This window comes from Nerophis ophidion, linkage group LG09 (genome assembly GCF_033978795.1).
Source record: "Nerophis ophidion isolate RoL-2023_Sa linkage group LG09, RoL_Noph_v1.0, whole genome shotgun sequence".
NCBI lineage: Eukaryota > Metazoa > Chordata > Actinopteri > Syngnathiformes > Syngnathidae > Nerophis > Nerophis ophidion.
The window spans coordinates 336,889-359,019 of NC_084619.1; the positions used below are offsets into that span (position 1 = coordinate 336,889).

The following is a 22,131-nucleotide window of genomic DNA, read 5'->3' on the forward strand; positions in this document are numbered from 1 at the left end:
AAATAACCCCACAGTAATAACGTGAAAAGAAAGATTGTGTTGACACAAATGAAAACATTTAAGCAGTTAACATTAGACAGGTGGAGATCATTTTGGAACATTAAACCTGGTATCCATGTTCTCCATCATTTTAGGTCTGGATACTTCGTAGAAACTATTATCATTGCACTTTCTTCAGTAAGGGTGAAACTGCTTCAACTGCACAACATCATCCCACAAGGCATGTGTATGTGTCAAAGAAGAGCAAATAAAAGTTGATAAATGTTTCCACTATATTTTCAACATTTTTGAACCAGGATTGAGAGCAGTGTGTTTGCAGGTGAGCTTGACATGCAAGTCAAAAATAACAAATTATTTATATTGGTTTACTAAAATTGAGTCACCTGGATAACAAATATAATAAAATTGACTGAACTATAAAACATTGCCGTGACCTCTGCAGATGCTTAGTAAAAGTAATTTAGTCCGCAAATTCCTTATAGTGCCAGTTAACTTTGCTACGAGTAACTTTACAGTTAACACATTACCAACAGCAATGCTCCACAATGTTCTGTATAATGAAAGGTACAACCATGTACACTATTAAAAACTCACAATAAAACAGATGTCATTTTAAATGGGCTTCTCCAAACCACAGTCTGCTGTTGTGTAGAACTGAACGGAGTATTCAACCCTAGCAATACATGCATTTTATTTTAAACATTTTACAGACACTCATAACAGCACTAATCAAGCAGCCTTACTGCAACTCTACTCAACCTATGCATGAATTGACAATCACTACCTGGACATTGGACAACATTCTGTTTTGAATAAAATAAGGCCTAAATGAAGTTCATTACTGAATAAAGAGGAACAGACAGTGAAATGTAAGGGTCTAATTATCGAACCCTGACGACAAGAACTACCATGTGAATGCAATCTCAGCTTCGTTTTTCTGATGCAACCACACAATGCATGTAAACAGATTGTGGCGTGAGTATCCTCAGGGGTATTCTCATTGGCAACACGTGGTGTATATCACTTCCTTTTACTCTTCCTTTCCTATAGTAAACACTCATCTGAGTGCGATTAAGATGGTAAACAGTCTCAAACACATGCAATACTTACAGTATAAACACACTAATTTGCTTAGGCCTAATTCCTCCTTGGGATGTTTGTGATTGTGCTCTTTAAATTAAACAATTGCACTGCTCTATTGTAATCGTTGGTGTTACAAAACGTCTTCACCCTCTCACAATAAAAAGGTACATGTTAAGAAAAGAATAACGCACAGAAAACGGTGGAGCTGTTCATTTATTCTGCTGCTAATAAAATATAAAAGGACATTTGTAAAATGGAACAGTTGAAAACAGCGTGAATATCTTATTTCTTTCAATAACGAATAATTCCTTACATTTATAAAGCGTGCTCAGAGATCCCACTATTCATTCAGTCTATGATCACATTTGATGATGGTAAGCTACACAGCTGTCCTGGAGTAGACTGATGACAAGCTCCGGCGCAGTAGAGAGCCTTTTCATCTACAGACTTTAGATCCTCCAAGCCGCATTGGTCACCCAGGAGTGGGCAGCTCAACAGGTGTTGCATGCATTGTTCAGATGTACACACTCGCAGGATGTGTCTGTTGCATCAGCATAGTCCCATTTAGCCATGTTGGTCTTGAAGTGGCCAATGCCCGTGCGAAGTCAGTTGAACGACTTCCACGTATTCCATGTAGTTTTAAGACCTGGTGCTAGTTCTTGACTGGCATTGGCAGTTTTGCTAAGTGTTGGTTTGCAATGCGTTTTTCCTGCCACAATGCTAACCTGGCTGTTAGAGAGGACTGAGAAAGTCGCTGGACTGAGCGGAGAAAGCTTTTCCTTTACTTCAGGTGACTTTGGGCTGGTTCGTTGGAGTGACAGGGGTAGCGAGTGTCCTCAACTCACCTCTTACGTACAGTTATGCCTGCTACACACCTGTTGATTTCAGGTGGAGTGATGTTGGCCTGGATGTGGAGGCTAGCCAACATCATTATTTGTCAGTATTTGCTGGTTTGAGGGATGCGGTAGGCACCTGCAGCTGTCACTGAGGACAATGTAAACTTTATTTGCATGGAAGGATCTCTACCTAACAAGACAGGCATACTCCGCACCAGAATAGTGAAGTGAAGTGAATTACATTTACATAGCGCTTTTCTCTAGTGACTCAAAGCGCTTTACATAGTGAAACCCAATATATAAGTTACATTTAAACCACTGTGGGTGGCACTGGGAGCAGGTGGGTAAAGTGTCTTGCCCAAGGACACAACGGCAGTGACTAGGATGGCGGAAGCGGGAATCGAACCTGCAACCCTCAAGTTCCTGGCACGGCCGCTCTACCACCCGAGCTATACCGCCCCAAGTAGCATAGTGCAAGAGCAGTTGACCACAATGTGGAAGCATTAGCACCTCATGATGAGTTTGCAAGTTTCCATAGGATGTTGTTCCTTGTCCTCACTTTGCCTTTTACTTTGTTAATGTGTTGTTTGTAGGAGTGTTCGATCTAGAGTTACCCCAAAACACGTCGGGTTATTACACTGATTCAGGCATACATCATTTCAGGTTAAGGACAGTTTCGTACCGACTTCACGATTGCGGAGGTGGAATAAGATATTTGGGGTCGTTGCTGGGCTAGCTTTCAGTTGATTGTCCTTGTAGTAGCTTGTCATGTTATCTAAAGCTGTTCAGAGGGTAGCTTCTACAATGCATTTGGAAAGTATTCCCAGCTCTTCGCTTTCTCCACATTTTGTTATGTTACAGCCTTATTCCAAAATGAAGTTAATTCATTATGTTCTCAAAATTCTACAGACTATTGCTTGGATTCAAAATGATGTCACGAATACGCGTTGTGGTCAAGCCAGTGTCTGTTCTCAATGGGTACTGTGCACCATTTAGCCGTTCTCGAAAAAAAAAAGCCCCAATGCTTGCGTCATTTTTTGGCCGTACGAACCATTTAAAATCGCGACAAGGATAAACGTTTCTTCAGAGATTCTCAAAGCTGATCTACAATGGCGGAAGACTGCAAGATTTTATAAAAGACAACGCCAAAAGTACAAGGGAGCAGAGTTGAATAATGCAAGAGTTTACAGTGACCACTCTGTTAAAGGATCTCATCGCAGGGCCAACACAGATAGACAGACAACATAAGCTTGGCACACCTATCTTTGAGGGTTTGCGCCCATTCTTTTTTGCCCATTCCTCTTTGCAGCACCGCTCAAGCTCCGTCAGGTAGGATTAGAAGCGTTGATTATTATTCAAGATGTCCTCGTACATTGTGGCATTCATCTTTCACTCAACCCTGACAATCTCAAGTTTCCGCCTCTCAAAAACCTCCACACAGCATGATGCTGCCCTAGCGTTGCTTTACTATAGGAATGGTATTGGCCTGATGATGGGCAGAGCCAGGTTTCATCCTAACATTATGCCTGGCATTCACACGAAAGAGTTCAATCTTTGTCTCAACAGACCAGAGAATTTTGTTTTCCGAAGTCTGAGAATCTTTCAGGTGCATTTTGGCAATCCTTTACTTACAAAATGACTTTCGTCCGGCCACTGTACCACATAGGCCGATTGGTGGATTACTGCAGAGACAGTTGTCCTTCTATAAGGTTCTCCTCTCCTTAGAGAGGAATGCTGTAGCTCTGACAGAGTGACCATCGTGGTCATCTCCCAGACTAGGCTAAGATGAATGCATAAATATACAGAAACATCCTGGATGAAAACAGACGCTTCCTATCCAACCAGAAGGAGTTTGTGAAGTGCTGCAAAACGGAATGGGCAAAGAGGAATGGGTGACACTGCCCAAAGATAGGTGTGACAAGCTTGTAGCATGTTAAAAAAAACCTTAAGGCTTTAATTGCTGCCAAAGGTGCATGAACAAAATATTGACCAAAGGCTATTAATACTTATGTACATGTGATTTTTTATTTTTCTTATAAATTTACAAGATTTTTAAAATGTACTTTTTCACATAGTAATTATGGGGTATTGAGCGAATAATTTTGATGAGAAAAATTTATTTATTCCACTTTGGAATAAGGCTGTATCATAACAAAATGTGGAAAAAGTGAAGCACTGTGAACACTGCACTGCATGTCGTCAATGTTAGCATTTTGAACCGCTACACCGAAGTATTTAGCATAAATTTAGCTTTTTGCTCCAGGTGACAATGGCTGGTAATTGGTGTGTCCTATTGGCAGTGCAGAACAGAAATCATGCAGTACCTCACTCTCACCACATGCGCTGGGGTCATCCCCATGAATGGCCATCTGGTAGCGAGCGTACAGCGCCACAGACTGCTCATAGGATGCAGTGAATTGTGGGTCCTCAAAGCTGACTGCTACGAGCCTCACCTTCAAGCACAAATGTAGAGGGGGAAAACAGTGAGGTTCAATTTGAAATAATAATTTTTGGGGAGATCATTCCAGTCTCCTAGTTAGTGGTTATTGCAGGAACTGGCTGATTTTACCATTACACAAAAGGGACGAACAAATGAAACCAAACAATATAATTCTAGTAGACTGTAAGTTTTCAAACAATTGGATAACAGGCAATTTGAAGATGAGGCTCGTGCATAGCTTTAATATGACTTACCCAAAGCCTTGAGACCCCTCTCAATGAAGCATCTCCGAAAGGTCAAATTGACAGCAGCAAATTGATAAACCTTGGTTAACACGGCCGTGAAAGTTACTCAAGCATGGTGCCTAATCTGTTACACCAACAAATGAAACTGTTGTCTGTCGTGTGCAAACTTCTATCGTGAATTTAGGGTGATAAAAAGGGCACTGACGAAACTAAAATGTGAAAGCTTGAAGAATTCGGCTGTCAAGCTGCCCCCCCCCCCAACCAAGACCAGACTAACAGTCCTACCTGACTGAAGGCCAACTCAAGACACCTGGAGAAACACTGCTCTCAACCATGCCGTATGGAAACATTTTCCTCAAAATTTTCTCTTGGATTACCTTTCTTTGCCATGTATTTGCAATTTTAGAGTGAAACCTAATGGTTTTCATTGATATAAACTTTTTAGATTATTTCCCCAAAAGCATTTCATTTTCTGCAGGTGCAAATCTGTATTAAAAAATAAACCATTAAAATATTATTAAAATGAAAAGTAAAACACTACAGAAAAGATCCTTTTGAAGTCCCTCTGGATGCATGTTTATCCTCTCCCAACCGCTATGAGAAGGCCAACAGCAGCTTGACCTATGCCTACAAACCCCTGACCTGGCTCTCGGAGGGTTTGTCAGGAGGGTCCTTGTGAACGGCCATCTGGTAGAGTTTGTACACCTGGTAGGAGGCGTCGAAAGAGGCTTTGAACTGCGGGCAAGGGGGATTGGAGCGCACTAGCCTCACCTTCAAAAAGAATACGGGCAGACAATGGTTAACATCAAATGAGAGTAAAGTAAAGAGCAAAGACCCTAAAAAAAAAAGTAAACACAACAAAGAGAAGACAGTGATGTATTTAGTGTGGCACGAGGGACTCACACAAACACATCTCTCTTTAAATCGCAAAAAATAAAATTATTTCTTGGAGCCTTTAGCTTTGTTCTTTACTGTTCTTAGTGGTGTCTGCTGTGTTGCAGACTTACCAGGGAACCAAAACAAAATAGAGACAGGTGTGTTACATGTTTTATGAATTTGCAACATAATCCACAAATACCATCTTAAAAAAAGTACTGACAGAAAACAAAGTTTGCCACATCGAAAGTGGCACTTAGGTGATTTATCATGTCCTTTAAGGTAATGGTCCAACCATCCAAGTAATTTTCATTACTAACACGCATGTTAAAAATCCAATACGATTAATACACATCCTTCTATAAACTGTATAGAGTACAGTATATCCATACACCGTATGCTTTTCAGTATTTATTGGGAAGAACAAGACAGACTTATCAAAGAAAGAAAAACAGTGACTGTATCTAATGTCACACAAACTGAAAATGAATTACATTTGCTGGGACACTGGGCCGTTTCATTAACCACCTATTCAGCAAGGAGCTTTTATTGGCTGAATAGGCTGTACCGTTTGAGTCTGCATGGCGGAAAGGATAGGAGCTTGAACCTGAAGTTTATTTGATTTGGACCTAAGAGGGACAGTCTCAAATGACTACTTGGCATCCACTTCTCTTGGTCAAACAGAGATGTTGGGCCTCATACATGAAAGCAAATTTCTCAAGTTTAAGCTTTAATTTAGTTTTACAGTTGAAGATATGTTTTGATTGTATAAACTACTTGTAGCAAGTTGACACCACCTTATATAGTGCGTCCAGAAAGTATTGACTTTTTTCCACACTTTTTTATGTAACAGTCTTATTCCAAAATAGAATAAATGAAGTTATGTCTTCAACATTCTACAAGCAACACCCAATAATGACAATGTATTTTTTTGATAGTTTATTCAAAATTTAAAAATACAAAATCACATGTATATAAATATCCACAGCCTTTGCTCAATACTTTGTTGATGCACTTTTGGCAGAAACTACAGCCTCAGGTTATATGTGAACCTTCGGTGAACAGTCATTTTCAAACCTCTCCAGAGATTTTCAACTGGATTTAAGTCTGGGCTTTGGCTGGACCAATTAAGGACATGTATACAATTGTCCTGAAGCCATTCCTTTGATATCATGTCGGTAAGCTTATGGTCGTTGTCCTACTGAAAATGAACTGTTGCTCAGTCTAAGTTAAAGAGTGCTTCGGAGCAGGTTTTCAATCCAGGATGTCTCTGTAAACTGTTGGATTCATCTTTCCCTCTATCCTGAGTAGGCTTTTAGTTCCTGCCGCTGAAAAACATCCCCACTGCATGATGCTGCCAGAACCATGCTTTACTGTAGGGATGGTATTGGCTTGGTGATGAACAGTGCCTGGTTTCCTCCAAACATGATACCTGGCATTCACGCCAAAGAGTTCAATCTTTGTCTCATCAGACCAGCATTTTCGCAACCTACAGGTGGGCTACCATGAGCTTTTTACAATGGAATGGCTTTCGATGGGCCAGGTTGGTGGATTGCTACAGAGATGGTTGTCTTTCTACAACAGGGGTCGGCAACCTTTACCACTCAAAGAGCCATTTTGACCCGTTTCACAAAATAAAGAAAACAATGGGAGCTAAAAAAAACTCTTTTGAAATTTAAAATTAAATAACACAGCATAAATAGTTTTTTTTTGCTTTGTGCTATGTGTATACAAGGGGTCTTAGACACGCAGCCTGCACCTTGATAAGAAAATGTATTGTTAGTGCGGCCCGCAACTTTTATATGAATGTCGTGTGGCAGCATTACGCATGCCAACCCACCTAAATTTTCCGGGAGGATCCCGAACTCTCAAGGCAACTATACTCGCGATTATTTGCTGATGGTCACCCAGATAACAATGATAAGGGCGAGTCATGAAGCCACTGCCTATGACACCTTTTACAACATGTACAAACGGCTTGTCAGCCCAGTAATTTGTTATGTGTGGCATCCGCAGATACACTTACACGACTGCAAGGCATAGTTGTTCAACAGCCATACGGGTTACACTGAAGGTTGTGATATAAACAACTTTAACACTCTTACTAATATGCGCCACACTGTGAACCCACACCAAACAAGAATGACAGAAACACATTTCGGGAGAACATCCTCACAGTAACACAACATAAACAGAACAACACAAATACCCACAATCCCATGCATCCCTGACTCTTGCTGGCTATATAATACACCCCCGCTAGCACCAAACCCCCCCTCTCGTGCATCAGTTGAGGTGGGCAGGGTTTGGTGGGATGCACGGGTTTGTGGGTATTTGTTTTGTTCTGTTTATGTTGTGTTACTGTGAGGATGTTCTCCCGAAATGTGTTTGTCATTCTTGTTTGGTGTGGGTTCACGGTGTGGCGCATATTAGTAAGAGTTAAAGTTGTTTATATCACAACCTTTAGTGTACCCTGTGTGGCTGTTGAGTAAGTATGCCTTGCAATCACGTATGTGTGGTGACAGAACCAGTGAAATGCATGCGTCTGGCCAGCACGCAGAGAGCATGGTGTAAAAGCGGGCGCAATGACATGTCGCAGAGGACGTTAAAAGCAAAGCCATCACGGCACGCCCTTAATATTGTAGTCTCAGAGAAAATCGGAGACTACTAGCCCCGGGTGATGTCCGGGAGAGGCACCAAAATCCGGAAACCTCCCGAAATAATCAGCTGCACTAACGATTGTGCAGCTGAACCACATCAGAGAGGCCAAAGAGCCGCATGCGGCTCCGTAGCCATGGGTTGCCGACCCCTGTTCTAGAAGATTCTCCTCCCTCTGACAGTGACCACCGAGTTCTCGGTCACCTCCTAGACTAGGGCCTTTTGCCCCCGTACACCGAGCTTAGCTGGCCGGCCAGCTCTAACAAGAGTCCTGGTGATTTCAATCTTACGATTGATTGAGGCTACTGTGTTCATTGGGACCTTCAAGGCAGCAGATATTTTTCTGAACAGTTCCCCAGATTTTTGCCTCGAGACAATTCCTTCGACTTTGTGCATCAACTGAATTTACAACAGGTGGACTCGAATTAAGCTGGAGGAACATCTCAAGAATGACCAGTTGAAACAGGATGCACCTGATGTCACATTTGAGTACATATGTACATGTGATTTTGTAACTTTGTAATTTTATTACATTTTCAATCATCTCTAAAGAAAACATTTTCACATTTTTATTGTCAGGTATATTGTGTGTATAATTTTGAGTACAGAAATTAATTTATTCCACTTTGGATTAAAGCTGTAACATAAAATGTGAAAAAAGTGAAGCGCTTAGAATATTTTCTGGATGAACTGTATAGTGGTGAAAAATATTTTTTAATGGCTATCACAAAAACTCTATGTAACACCAACAGCCTTGCTCAATAGTGTTTGAAAACAGCAAAACAAGAAATGTGTAAATTTGATTATGATGAATGTTTCATTACCTAAAATGTTTTTTCCACTGGCGCTAACATAAATGTGAAAACAATTATACATTTTTCATGAAGATCAGTCAGCAAAGATATTTTGCCTGAGACTAATAGACAGTAATTTTAAAATGTTTTCAGGGCTGACAGAATTAACGATTTCACTAGCGTGATTATTCACAAAAAAATAGCTATTGGGGAAGTCACTAGCTTAGGGTCTCACATACTTTTTCCACCTTGCACTGTGAATGTTTACATGTGTTCAGATCAATGCAAACGTCAGTACACAAATGAGTGAGGAGACTGACTGGTTCGCTCACTGGTAAGTTTCACACCAAAATACAGCCTGAGATAACTTTAGATAAAACTGTTACTAAGTTTTGTGCAAATAAATAAAATGCATTCAAGCAAAACGTAAAAAAAAAAAGCATTCTGACAATATAATTGCATTGAGTCGTTTCTTAAGCTAACTTAATCATCTGTAATTATTCATGGTAGATACTAATTCAAAAATGTAAATAATCTGATTTTTTAAAAATCATTTGACAGACCGAATATCCTTATTTAGATGGGTTCAAATTAGGTTAAATACTGTGTTAAGTTGTCACAGAAGAATGTGATCACTTTTTACATGGAGTACATTTTGTCCACACCATTTGTCATGGTCATTAGGGCTTTAATTCAGGCTTTTCTTTGTAAACACATTTTAATTCATAATTATGTTAGTGATGCAGGAGAATCAAAAATAAATTAAAAACAACAAAGTACATTTGGAAGGGCTGTGTCAAGTCAACTGGAATTTGAAAGACTTCCTTTGAAATCATATGAACATTGTGCCCCCTGCTGGGTAAAACCTGAACATATATATTTTCAATCCATCCATTTACCCTTATCCCGTTCGGGATCGCAGCGGTGCAAGAGCCGATCTCAATGCAGCTGAGATATATATTTTTAAAAATTAATTATAATAGCTATGCAAATGTAGAAAAGTAAATGCTTAAGCAATCATGCTAATGGGTAAAATTCAAAAGAACAAGTTCAAAAGGCAGCATCAGACATACAGATATTGTTTCTGACTATTTATTTTTTCAGCTCGTGTGTTCTTCTGATGTGGTTCACACTTCATGGATGGACATCTTCACATGTGGGAAAATGTTGACTTTAAAAGGAAACTGCATTTTGGGGGGATTTTTGCCCATCGTTTACAACCATTATGATGGACAAGAACACGCGTCTTTTTTTTTTCTTGAGGATTTTTAAAGGGAAACTGTATTTTTGGGAATTTTCAAATATCATTCACAAGCCTTATGCAAAAGAAGCAAACATGGTTTTCTTTTTTTATTGGATTCTATATTTAAAAATAAATGCAATCAAAAGTCCGCTTACAATGGAGACGAAGGGAGTCACTCTATTCTGTCAACAAAGCTCTTAAAAAAACATTCAAAAACCTCTATTAAGGTTTTGTATACATGATGTGAGTATATATGTATATATAGTAATGGACAGATTTATAATAACATTTAATAGTTACGTATTTTGATCATTTTAAGCATATGCATCACATTCATTTAAAAAGTAATCACGATATTTGCCTTTTTGTTCCTCAACATCACTGATTATTATTCACTGCAGACTTCATGAGAGTCAACAAACATAATAAAACATCAGTATGCTGACTTGTTATATTCCTGTTTAGATGACGAATGACTCATAATCCTCACAAAGAAAAAGAGGGTGCAACCAAGCCTCTTTTCGTGTCGCCATTTCCAGGTCTAAATTGGCTGTCAAAGTAACAAAAATGCAGTCATCCTTCGATTATCAGGGCGAGAAGCATGACTTATGATTTAGAATTAACTTCCACGAGCACCAAGGTGAGGAAGCAGCTTACCACTCGATGTAAACATAGGGACACATGCTAGTGATCGTAGCGCCGCTATAAATAGTTTGTCTGCATTAGCGCTTATTATAACAATATTCCTTATGCTTGGTTTATATTCAAGTCACAAAATGTAGATGGAATATTGTTGGCAGTTTTTGGATGTTTTTTAATTAGGTTTTATGTCCAGAATAGACTTTTATTCATGTTTATTTACAAGTTAGAATGCATTAAAAAAATACAGCCGTGTCATGTCTTTCATTATGATTGTTTCCAAAAGTGCAGACCCCTTTTAAAAGTGATAAAAACTGCTTGCAAGTTGGGGTGAACGGGAGTCACCTTTGTAATCTTCAGAACCCTCTAAAACAACTTCAAAACCCTCCATTAAAGTTTTATATACACGCTGCAAGTACAGTTGCAAGAAAAAGTATGAGAACCCTTTGGATTACTAGGATTTCTACATAAATTGGTCATAAAATGTGTTTTGATCTTCATCGAAGCCACAACAATAGACAAAATGTCTGCTTAAACTAATACTGCACAAGAAAAAAACATAGGTTTTCATCTTTTTTTAACGAACACAACATGTAAACATTCACAGTGCAGGGTGGAAAATGTATGTGAAACACTAGGCTAATGACTTCTTCAAGAGCTGACAGGAGCCAGGACTCAGACAACATGGAGTCTAATCAATGTAACAAGATCATACTGTATGTGTTGGTAAAAGCTGCCCTTCCCTTTAAAAAACAGACACCTGTGATAAGTGTGCTGTTCTCAAGAAGAATTGAACCATGGTTTGCACAAAAGAGCTCACAGAAGATCTAAGATCAAATGTTAACTGTCATGAAGCTGGAAATGGTTACAAAAGTATCTCTAAAAGCCTTGATGTCCATGTATCCACGATATGAAAGACTGTCTACAAAAAAGTACAGCACTGTTGCTACTCTCCCTAGGTGTGGTCCACCTGTAAAGAGGACTGTGAGATCACAGCGCAGAATGCTCAGTGAGGTGAAGAAGAATCCTAGAGTGTCAGCTAGAGACTTACAAAAATCTCTGGCACTAGCTGACATTATTGTTTACAAATCTACAATACGTAAAACATTGAACAAGAATGGAGTTAATGGGAGGACACCACGGAGGAAGCCACTGCTGTCTACAAAAACATTGTTGCATAATTGAAGTCTGCAAAAGAACACTAATAGAAAAATATTCTGTGGACAGATGAAACCAAAATTGAGTTGTTTGGAAGGAACACACAACTCTATGTGTAGAAAAAAAAGGCACAGCATACCAACATCAAAACCTCATCCCAACTGTGAAATGTGGTGGACGTGGCATCATGGTTTGGGGCTGCTTTGCTGCCTCAGGGCCTAGACGGACTGCTTTCATCGATGGAAAAATTAATTCCCAAATTCATCAAGACTTTTTGCAGGCTAAACTTTTAAAACCATCTGTCCACTATCTGAATTTCAACAGAGGATGGGTAATGCAATAGGACAACGACCCCTAGCATAGGAGTAAAACCACAGAACGACTTCAACAGAAGAAAATATGCGTTCTGGAGTGGCCCAGTCAGATTCCTGACCTCAACCCAATTGAGATGCTGTGACATGAACTCAAGAGAGCGATTTACACCAGACATCCCAAGAATATTGCTGCACTGAAACAGTTTTGTGAAGAGGAATGGTGCAAAATTCCTCCTGAATGTTGTGCAGATCTGATCTGAAACTATAGGAAGCTTTTCGTTGAGTTTATTGCTACTAAAGGAGGGTCAACCAGTTATTAAATCCAAGGGTTCACATACTTTTTCCACCATTCACTGTGAATGTTTACATGTTGTGTTCAATAAAAAGATGAAAACCTATATTTTTTTTGTGCGGCATTAGTTTAAAAAGACTGTCTATTGTTGTGACTTAAATAAATATATGGAAACGGAGTGTTCCAGTTCAACTATATAATTGGGGTGTCTGCTGTGAATTGCTCTCGAGATCATGCAACAGCATCTCAATCGAGTTTAGGTCAGGAATCTAATTGGGCCACTCCAGAATGCGTATTTTCTATTATTTGAGCCATTCTGTTGTTGATTTACTTTTATGGGTCATTGTCCTGTTGCATCACCCATGCTCTCTTGGGCTTCAGTTGGCAGACAGGTGTGCCTAAGTTTTCCTGTAATATGTTTTGATACAATTGGGAATTCATTTGTCTGTCAATGACAGCAATCCACCCAGACCCTGAGACAGCAAAGACATCACTTGGACAAAGAAAAGACCTTCTGGAGGAAAGTTCTGTGGTCAGAAGAAAAAAAAAATAACTCTTTGGCTATAATACCCAACAATATGTTTGGAGGAGAAAGGGTGAGGCCTTTAATCACAGGAACAACAAACCAACCGTCAAGCATGGTGGTGATAGTATTATGCTCTGGTCCTATTTTGCTGCCAGTGGAAATGGTACTTTACAGAGTGTTAATGGGACAATGAAAAAGGAGGATTACCTCCAAATTCTTTAGGACAACCTAAAATCATATGCTCCGAGGTTGGGTCTTGGACACAGTTGGGTGTTCCAACAGGACAATAACCCCAAACACACGTCAAAAGTGTTAAAGGAATGGCTAAATTCAGGTAGAATTAAGGTTTTACAATGGCCTTGCCAAAGTATTGACCTAAACATGTGGACAATGCTGAATAAAACAAGTTCATGTCAGAAAACCAACAAATTTAGCTGAACTGCACTAATTTTGTCGAGAGGAGTGATCAAAAATTGAACCAGTGCTTAATTGCAGTGAAACTTGCCAAAGGGACATGTAACCAAATATTAACATTGCTGTATGTATACTTTTGACCCAGCAGATTAGGTCACATTTTCAGTAGACCCCTAATAAATTCATAAAACAACCAAACTTAAAACAGCCATGACATTATGCTCTTTATAAGTGATATCAAAAGATTACATACACTTGTGAAGGACATAATGTCATGGCTGTCTTGAGATTCCAATCATTTCTACAACTCTTATTTTGTTGTGATAGGAGCACATACTTGTTGGTCACAAAAACATTCATGAAGTTCGGTTCTGTTATGTATTTATTATGGGTCTACTGAAAATGTGACCAAATCTGCTGGGTCAAACGTATACATCCAGCAACATACATTATCAATTTTGGTGATGTAGAAAAGTTACAATCAAATCAAATTAGCTTCATGGCATGGCCTCTTAACTTCATGTGAGTGATAATGATTGACCACACCTGTTGACTTCTCTGAGCCTATTTAAATATGGCTCATGTGATGCAGTCATTAGACTCGGTTACAAACACGACAATGGGAAATTCAAAGGAACTTAGCGCAGATCTGAAAAAAATCATCGTTGACTTGAGCAGGTCTGGAAAATCACTTGGAGCCATTTCAAAGCAGCTTTAAGTCCCAATAGCAACTGTGCAGACAATTGTTTGTAAGTATAAAGTGCATGGCACAGTTTTGTCACTTCCACTATCAGGAAGAAAACACAAGCTATCACCTGCTGCTGAGAGATAATTGGGCAGGATTATCAAGAGTCAACCGAGAACCACCAAAAAGCAGGTCGGCAATGAATTGTAAGCTGCTGGAACACATGTGGCAGTGTCCACAGTCAAGCGTGTTTTGCATTGCCATAGACTGAGAGGCTACCATGCAAAAAAGAAGCCCTTGCCCCAGAAGCGACACCTTAAGGCAGTGGTTCTCAAATGGGGGTCCTCGTACCCCTGGGAGTACTTGAAGGAATGCCAAGGGGTACGTGAGATTTTTTTTAATTATTCTAAAATAGCAACAATTCAAAAATCCTTTATAAATATATTTATTGAATAATACTTCAAGAAAATATGAATGTAAGTTCATAAACTGTGAAAGGAAATGCAACAATGCAATATTCAGTGTTGACAGCTAGATTTTTTTGTGGACATGTTCCACACCTCTGCCTCTGTGCCTGGCCGTTATCTACCGCCCCCCAGGGCCCTATTCGGACTTTATTAGTGAATTCTCAGAGTTTGTTGCTGATCTAATGACGCACGCCGATAATATAATTATAATGAGGGACTTTAATATCCATATGAATACCCCATTCGACCCACCGTGCGTGGCACTCCAGACTATAATTGATAGCTGTGGTCTTACAGAAATAATAAATGAACCGACGCATCGCAGCGGTAATACGATAGACCTAGTGCTTGTCAGAGGTATCACCGTTTCCAAAGTTACAATACTCCCGTATACTAAAGTATTGTCCGATCATTACCTTATAAAATTCGAAGTTCAGACGCATGTTCGTCAAACTAATAATAATAATAACTGCTATAGCAGCCGCAACATTAATGCTGCCACAACGACGACTCTTGCGGAGGACCTACTGTCCTCGGTAATGGCACCGTTCCCAAAGTATGTGGGCTCTATTGATAACCTCACTAACAACTTTAACAACGCTCTGTGCGAAACCATTGATAGTATAGCACCGCTGAAGTTAAAAAAGGTTCCAAAAAGGCGTACGCCATGGTTTACTGAAGAAACTAGAGCTCAGAAATTATTATGTAGAAAGCTGGAACGCAAATGGCGCACGACTAAACTTGAGGTGCACCATCAAGCATGGAGTGATAGTTTAATAACTTATAAACGCATGCTTACCTTAGCTAAAACTAATTATTACTCAAATCTCATCCGCATTAATAAAAACGATCCAAAATTTTTGTTTAGTACAGTAGCATTGCTAACCCAACAAGGGACTCCTTCCAGTAGCTCCACCCATTCGGCAGATGACTTTATGAAGTTATTTAATAAGAAAATTGAACTTATTAGAAAGGAGATTAAAGACAATGCGTCCCAGCTACAACTGGGTTATAGTAACACAGATACGATTGTATATATGGCGGATACTGCAAATATCCAAAATAGTTTCTCTCGTTTTGATGAAATAACATTAGAAGGATTGTTACAACGTGTAAATGGAATAAAACAAACAACATGTTTACTTGACCCACTTCCTGGGAAACTTATCAAGGAGCTTTTTGTATTATTAGGTCCATCAGTGCTAAATATTATAAACTTATCACTTTCCTCGGGCACTGTTCCCCTTGCATTCAAAAAAGCGGTTATTCATCCTCTCCTTAAAAGACCTAACCTCGATCCTGACCTCATGGTAAACTACCGACCGGTGTCTCACCTTCCCTTTATTTCGAAAATCCTCGAAAAAATTGTTGCAGAGCAGCTAAATGAACACTTAGCGTTTAACAATCTATGTAAAACCTTTCAATCCGGTTTCAGGGCAAATCACTCGACTGAGACAGCCCTCGCAAAATTGACTAATGATCTATTGCTAACGATGGACTCTGATGCGTCATCTATGTTGCTGCTCCTCGATCTTAGCGCTGCTTTCGATACCGTCGATCATAATATTTTATTAGAGCGTATCAAAACACGAATTGGTATGTCAGACTCAGCCCTGTCATGGTTTAACTCTTATCTTACTGATAGGATGCAGTGCGTCTCCCATAACAGTGTGACCTCGGACTATGTTAAGGTAACGTGTGGAGTTCCCCAGGGTTCGGTCCTTGGCCCTGTACTCTTCAGCATCTACATGCTGCCGCTGGGTGACATCATACGCAAATACGGTATTAGCTTTCACTGTTATGCTGATGACACCCAACTCTACATGCCCCTTAAGCGGACCAACACGCCGGACTGTAGTCAGTTGGAAGCGTGTCTTAATGAAATTAAACAATGGATGCCCGCTAACTTTTTGCAACTTAATGCCAAAAAAACGGAAATGCTGATTATCGGTCCTGCTAGACACCGACCTCTATTTAATAATACAACTTTAACATTTGACAACCAAATAATAAAACAAGGTGACTCTGTAAAAAATCTGGGTATTATCTTCGACCCAACTCTCTCCTTTGAGTCACACATTAAAAGCGTTACTAAAACGGCCTTCTTTCATCTCCATAATATCGCTAAAATTCGCTCCATTTTGTCCACTAAAGACGCCGAGATCATTATCCATGCGTTTGTTACGTCTCGTCTCGATTACTGTAACGTATTATTTTCGGGTCTCCCCATGTTTAGCATTAAAAGATTACAGTTGGTACAAAATGCGGCTGCTAGACTTTTGACAAGAACAAGAAAGTTTGATCATATTACGCCTGTACTGGCTCACCTGCACTGGCTTCCTGTGCACTTAAGATGTGACTTTAAGGTTTTACTACTTACGTATTGCCGATTGTATTGTACCGTATGTCCTGGCAAGAAATCTGCGTTCAAAAGACTCCGGCTTATTAGTGATTCCTAGAGCCCCAAAAAAGTCTGCGGGCTATAGAAAGTTTTCCGTTCGGGTTCCAGTACTCTGGAATGCCCTCCCGGTAACAGTTCGAGACACTACCTCAGTAGAAGCATTTAAGTCTCACCTTAAAACTCATCTGTATACTCTAGCCTTTAAATAGACCTCCTTTTTAGACCAGTTGATCTGCCGCTTCTTTTCTTTCTCCTATGTCCCCCCCTCCCTTGTGGAGGGGGTCCGGTCCGATGACCATGGATGAAGTACTGGCTGTCCAGAGTCGAGACCCAGGATGGACCGCTCGTCGGGACCCAGGATGGACCGCTCGCCTGTATCGGTTGGGGACGTCTCTACGCTGCTGATCCGCTTGAGATGGTTTCCTGTGGACGGGACTGTCGCTGCTGTCTTGGATCCGCTTGAACTGAACTCTCGCGGCTGTGTTGGAGCCACTATGGATTGAACTTTCACAGTATCATGTTAGACCCGCTCGACATCCATTGCTTTCGGTCCCATAGAGAGGGGGGGTTGCCCACATCTGAGGTCCTCTCCAAGGTTTCTTATAGTCAGCATTGTCACTGGCGTCCCACTGGATGTGAATTCTCTCTGCCCACTGGGTGTGAGTTTTCCTTGCCCTTTTGTGGGTTCTTCCGAGGATGTTGTAGTCGTAACGATTTGTGCAGTCCTTTGAGACATTTGTGATTTGGGGCTATATAAATAAACATTGATTGATTGATTGATTGATAAATATTGATGTTACAGATATCTTATTTTGTGAAGAAATGTTTAGGATTAAGTTCATGAATCCAAATGGATCTCTATTACAATCCTCAAAGAGGGCACTTTAAGTTGATGATTACTTCTATGTGTAGAAATCCATCCATTTTCTACCGCTTATTCCCTTTCAGGGTCGCAGGGGGCGCTGGTGCCTATCTATAATTAAATCACTTGTTTATTTTTCAACAAGTTTTTAGTTATTTTTATGTATTTTTTTCCAAATAGTTCAAGAAAGACCACTACAAATGAGCAATATTTTGCTCTGTTATACAATTTAATAAATCCGAAACTTATGACATAGTGCTGTATTTTACTTGTTTCTTTTTTTCAACCAAAAATGCTTTGCTCTGATTAGGGGTACTTGAATTAAAAAAATGTTCACAGGGGGTACATCACTGAAAAAAGGTTGAGAACCACTGCCTTAAGGCTCGTCTAAAGTTTGTTGCTGATCACATGGACAAAGATAATACCTTCTGGAAGAAGGTTTTATGGTCAGATGAAACAAATACCGTATTTTTCGGATTATAAATCGCTCCAGAGTATACGTCGCACCGCCCAAAAATGGATAATAAAGAAGGAAAAAAACATATATGTTGCACTGGAGTCTAAGTCGCATTTGTGGGGGAAATTTATTTGATAAAATCCAACATCAAGAATAGACATTTGAAAGGCAATTTGAAATAAATAAAGAATAGTGAACAACAGGCTGAATAAGTGTACGTTATATGACGCATTAATTAACAACGGAGAACGTGCCTGGTATGTTAACGTAACATATTATGGTAAGAGTCATTCAAATAACTATAACATATAGAACATGCTATATGTTTACCAAACAATATGTCACTCCTAATCGATAAATCCGATGAAATCTTCTTCCTCGATGTCGCTTCTAAACAAATCTGCCAACACCAAAGATATGCGCCTCTTCCTCTTGTCATTTTCTGCTGCATATTTCACTACGTCCAGCTTCTAATCTGCAGTACATGATTTCCTTCTCAGTCCAATTTTTGTTCAGCCCTGCTCAGTTTTTATAAGTTACCGCCAACGATTAAATGGTCCACTTTAATAGCTATGGCAGTAGCATATAGCAAATAGCAGTTAGCATTCCATGACCCACAATGCACTTCTGCCATGACCCTCCCCCGCCGAATTCTTATTGGTTGACGTGTAAGTGATGATTACTGACGTGTGTGTGACGCTTGCTGACATTTTCTTTGTCTCTTCTGCGAATGAGATGAATAATATTATTTTATATTTTATGGAAATGTGTTTATTTCACACATAAGTCGCTCGGGAGTATATGTCGCACCACCGGCCAAACTATGAAAAAAACTTATAGTCCGAAAAATATTGTATTTAGCTGTTTGGCCACAATACCCAGCAATATGCTTTGAGGAGAGAAGGTGAGGCCTTTAACCCCAGGAACACCATTCCTACCATCAAGCAAAGGTGGTGGTAGTATTATGCTCGGGGCCTATTTTGCTGCCAATGGAACTTGTGCTTTACAGAGAGTAAATGGGACAATAAAAAAGGAGAATTACCTCCAAATTCTTCAGGACAATCTTAAATCATAAGCCGGGAGGTTGAGTCTTGGGCACAGTTGGGTGTTCCAAGAGGACAATTACCCCAAACACTTGTCAAGAGTGGTAAAGGAATGTTTAAATCAAGCTAAAATTAAGGTTTTAGAATGGCCTTCCCAAAGTCCTAACTTAAACCCCATTGAGAACATGTGGACAATGCTGAATAAACAAGTCTGTTTCAGAAAACCAACAAATGTAGCTAAACTGCACCAATTTTGTCAAGAGGAGTGGTCAAAAATCACTGTAAAAATAATTATTTGTGGAGTTTCAGCTATTCACTTAGAAGAAAAACAGGTACTTAAGTGTTTTTCCACACTGCTTTGGCCAGCTCGCCTCAACACACAAACATGGTGAAAGCTAAATATATTGGAAGAGGGAAATAACAATTATTTGACACCTCCCAACAGGCTAATGTTTAATTCATGTCACAAAAATGGAGAGAACCAAAACCACCAATGGCTTACCTCAAGGCAATGAGACGAGCTGTCAGCAAGCGTCTCAGTGAGGAAATCTTCCAAAGCTTTGGGCTGGTTGGTCAGGGTAGAAGGAGGGTAGCTTGTGGTCAAAGTGGCAGAAACCCCAACAATGCTATGTTTCAACTGCTCCTTCTGATGACGCCGCTCTTTCCTCAAGTCTTTGGCTTTCCGACATGGGGGTCGGTTGGGATCTGATCCTTTACCTGCACGTCATACATAAAGAAGAGTGTGTAATAAAAAAAATAAAATGGAGGTGTACTCACTCTCAAATATTTCCATAAGTACAGGGCAAACATTATGTCTGTAGATTTACATGGAAAAAACATCCGCAATATTGAATAAATAAGGTAGTTTGATTCACATTAAACATACCATACCAACTTTATTTATAAAGCCCATTAAAAACAACCACAGTTGAAGAACAAAGGGCTGTACACCACAAAGAAATAAAGGCAAAGGACGGACTAAAAAAATAACATTTAAAACAGAAGTAAAAAAAACACATTGAATTAGCAAATACAAATGACCCTAAGAACAATTTGTTAGATAAAAAGCAGTTAAAAACAGTTAAAATAGTTAAAAGTTAAAAACAGTTTAACGTCTCATACTGGGTTAAAAGCCAGTGAATAAAAATGGGTTTTAAGAAGGGTCTCAAAAAAAGCCAAAGAAGGAGCCTGTCTCACATGGAGAGGGAGATCATTCCAGAGTTTGGGACCCGCAACAGAGAAGGTTCTGTCCCATCTGAGCATGCGCTTTGATCATCATCATCACATCACCAAATTTAACAACTTCTGTGGCAATGTGATGTTGTCCCAGCCCCTCCCTTAACCCGCACCTCCCTTCTGCTCTTCCTTTTGCCCCCACCAGCTCTTGGGACTCTTGCCAAGCCCCGCAGTTCTCCCGGCATCCCATGTCAACAGTTTATACGCCCACATCCTGTTTGGAGCATTAAGGAAACAGGGCCATTTCCTGCTTGTCAAATTGCCAGGCGCAACCATAAGCTCACTTTCTACCTTTTTCCTCCATCAGCGTGTGAGAGGGAAAACCCCTCTTGACAAGATACTATTTCTTAATTTAGATCGCTTCTGTTCTGTGGTTTTAAATGCAGCGAGACCATCTAGTCCAGTGGTTCTCAAATAGGGGTACGCGTACCCCTGGGGGTACGCGTACCCCTGGGGGTACTTGAAGGTATGCCAAGGGGTATGTGAGATTTTTTAAAAATATTCTAAAAATAGCAACAATTCAAAAAGCCTTTATAAACATATTTATTGAATAATACTCCAATGAAATATGAATGGTAGTTCATAAACTGTGAAAAGAAATGCAACAATGCAATATTGAGTGTTGACAGCTAGATTTTTTTTGGACATGTTCCATAAATATTGATGTTAAAGATTTTTTTTTTGTGAAGAAATGTTTAGAATTCTCTATTACAATCCCCAAAGAGGGCACTTTCAGTTGATAATTACTTTTATGTGTAGAAATCTGTATTTATAATTGAATCACTTGTTTATTTTTTAACAAGTTTTTAGTTATTTTTTATATCTTTTTTCCAAATAGTTCAAGAAAGACCACTACAAATGACCAATATTGTGCACTGTTATACAATTTAATAAATCAGAAACTGATGACATAGTGCTGTATTTTACTTATGTATCTCTTTTTTTCAACCAAAAATGCTTTGCTCTGATTAGGGGGTACTTGAATAAAAAAAATGTCCACAGGGGGTACATCACTGAAAAAAGGTTGAAAACCACTGATCTAGTCTAACTTATTCACCACATAATGGTGTTTGCATCAAAAATATTTTCTATTAACATTGACTAAAATCCTACTGGAGCAAAGCTATCATTCTAGTTTAAACAACTTCAGTGACACAAAGCTGCAATGCGCCATGTGGATTTATAACTCAGTTTAGTGGTTGTCCTCAATCGACAGTACACTGGGGTGCAATAGGTATAATGGTCTAGATTCTGGACTGTGTTAATCACACTCCCTCAGCCATCATCCCACCTCAGGTACTCCTGAGGACTGCACACACAATCACATGCGGGATTACGTTTGACAGATCATTTCCTGTGACAGACACATACTCCCACCTCAGCACTTAGCACTTCATAAAGCTATGACACTGTCCCTGGCTCCAAAAGCACAACTCCAAAACAGTGGTCAAAATAAAAGTAG

The 22,131-nt window shown here is 39.6% G+C and overlaps 1 protein-coding gene across 4 annotated transcripts in view; it reads right to left on the minus strand.

The window, feature by feature from the left end:
• The window catches only part of LOC133558869 (arginyl-tRNA--protein transferase 1-like), a 100,952-nt gene that overhangs the window by 61,063 nt on the left and 17,758 nt on the right, over nt 1-22,131 (minus strand). The window contains exons 6-8 of one of the 4 annotated variants that reach the window (XM_061910003.1): nt 19,936-20,150; nt 5,247-5,375; nt 4,244-4,372 (exon numbers count right to left, since the gene is read on the minus strand). In XM_061910003.1, coding sequence (XP_061765987.1) covers nt 4,244-4,372; nt 5,247-5,375; nt 19,936-20,150 — 473 coding nt within the window. The remainder of the gene's footprint in view (nt 1-4,243; nt 4,373-5,246; nt 5,376-19,935; nt 20,151-22,131) is intronic. The other 3 variants (XM_061910001.1, XM_061910000.1, XM_061910002.1) reach the window with 3 other exon arrangements.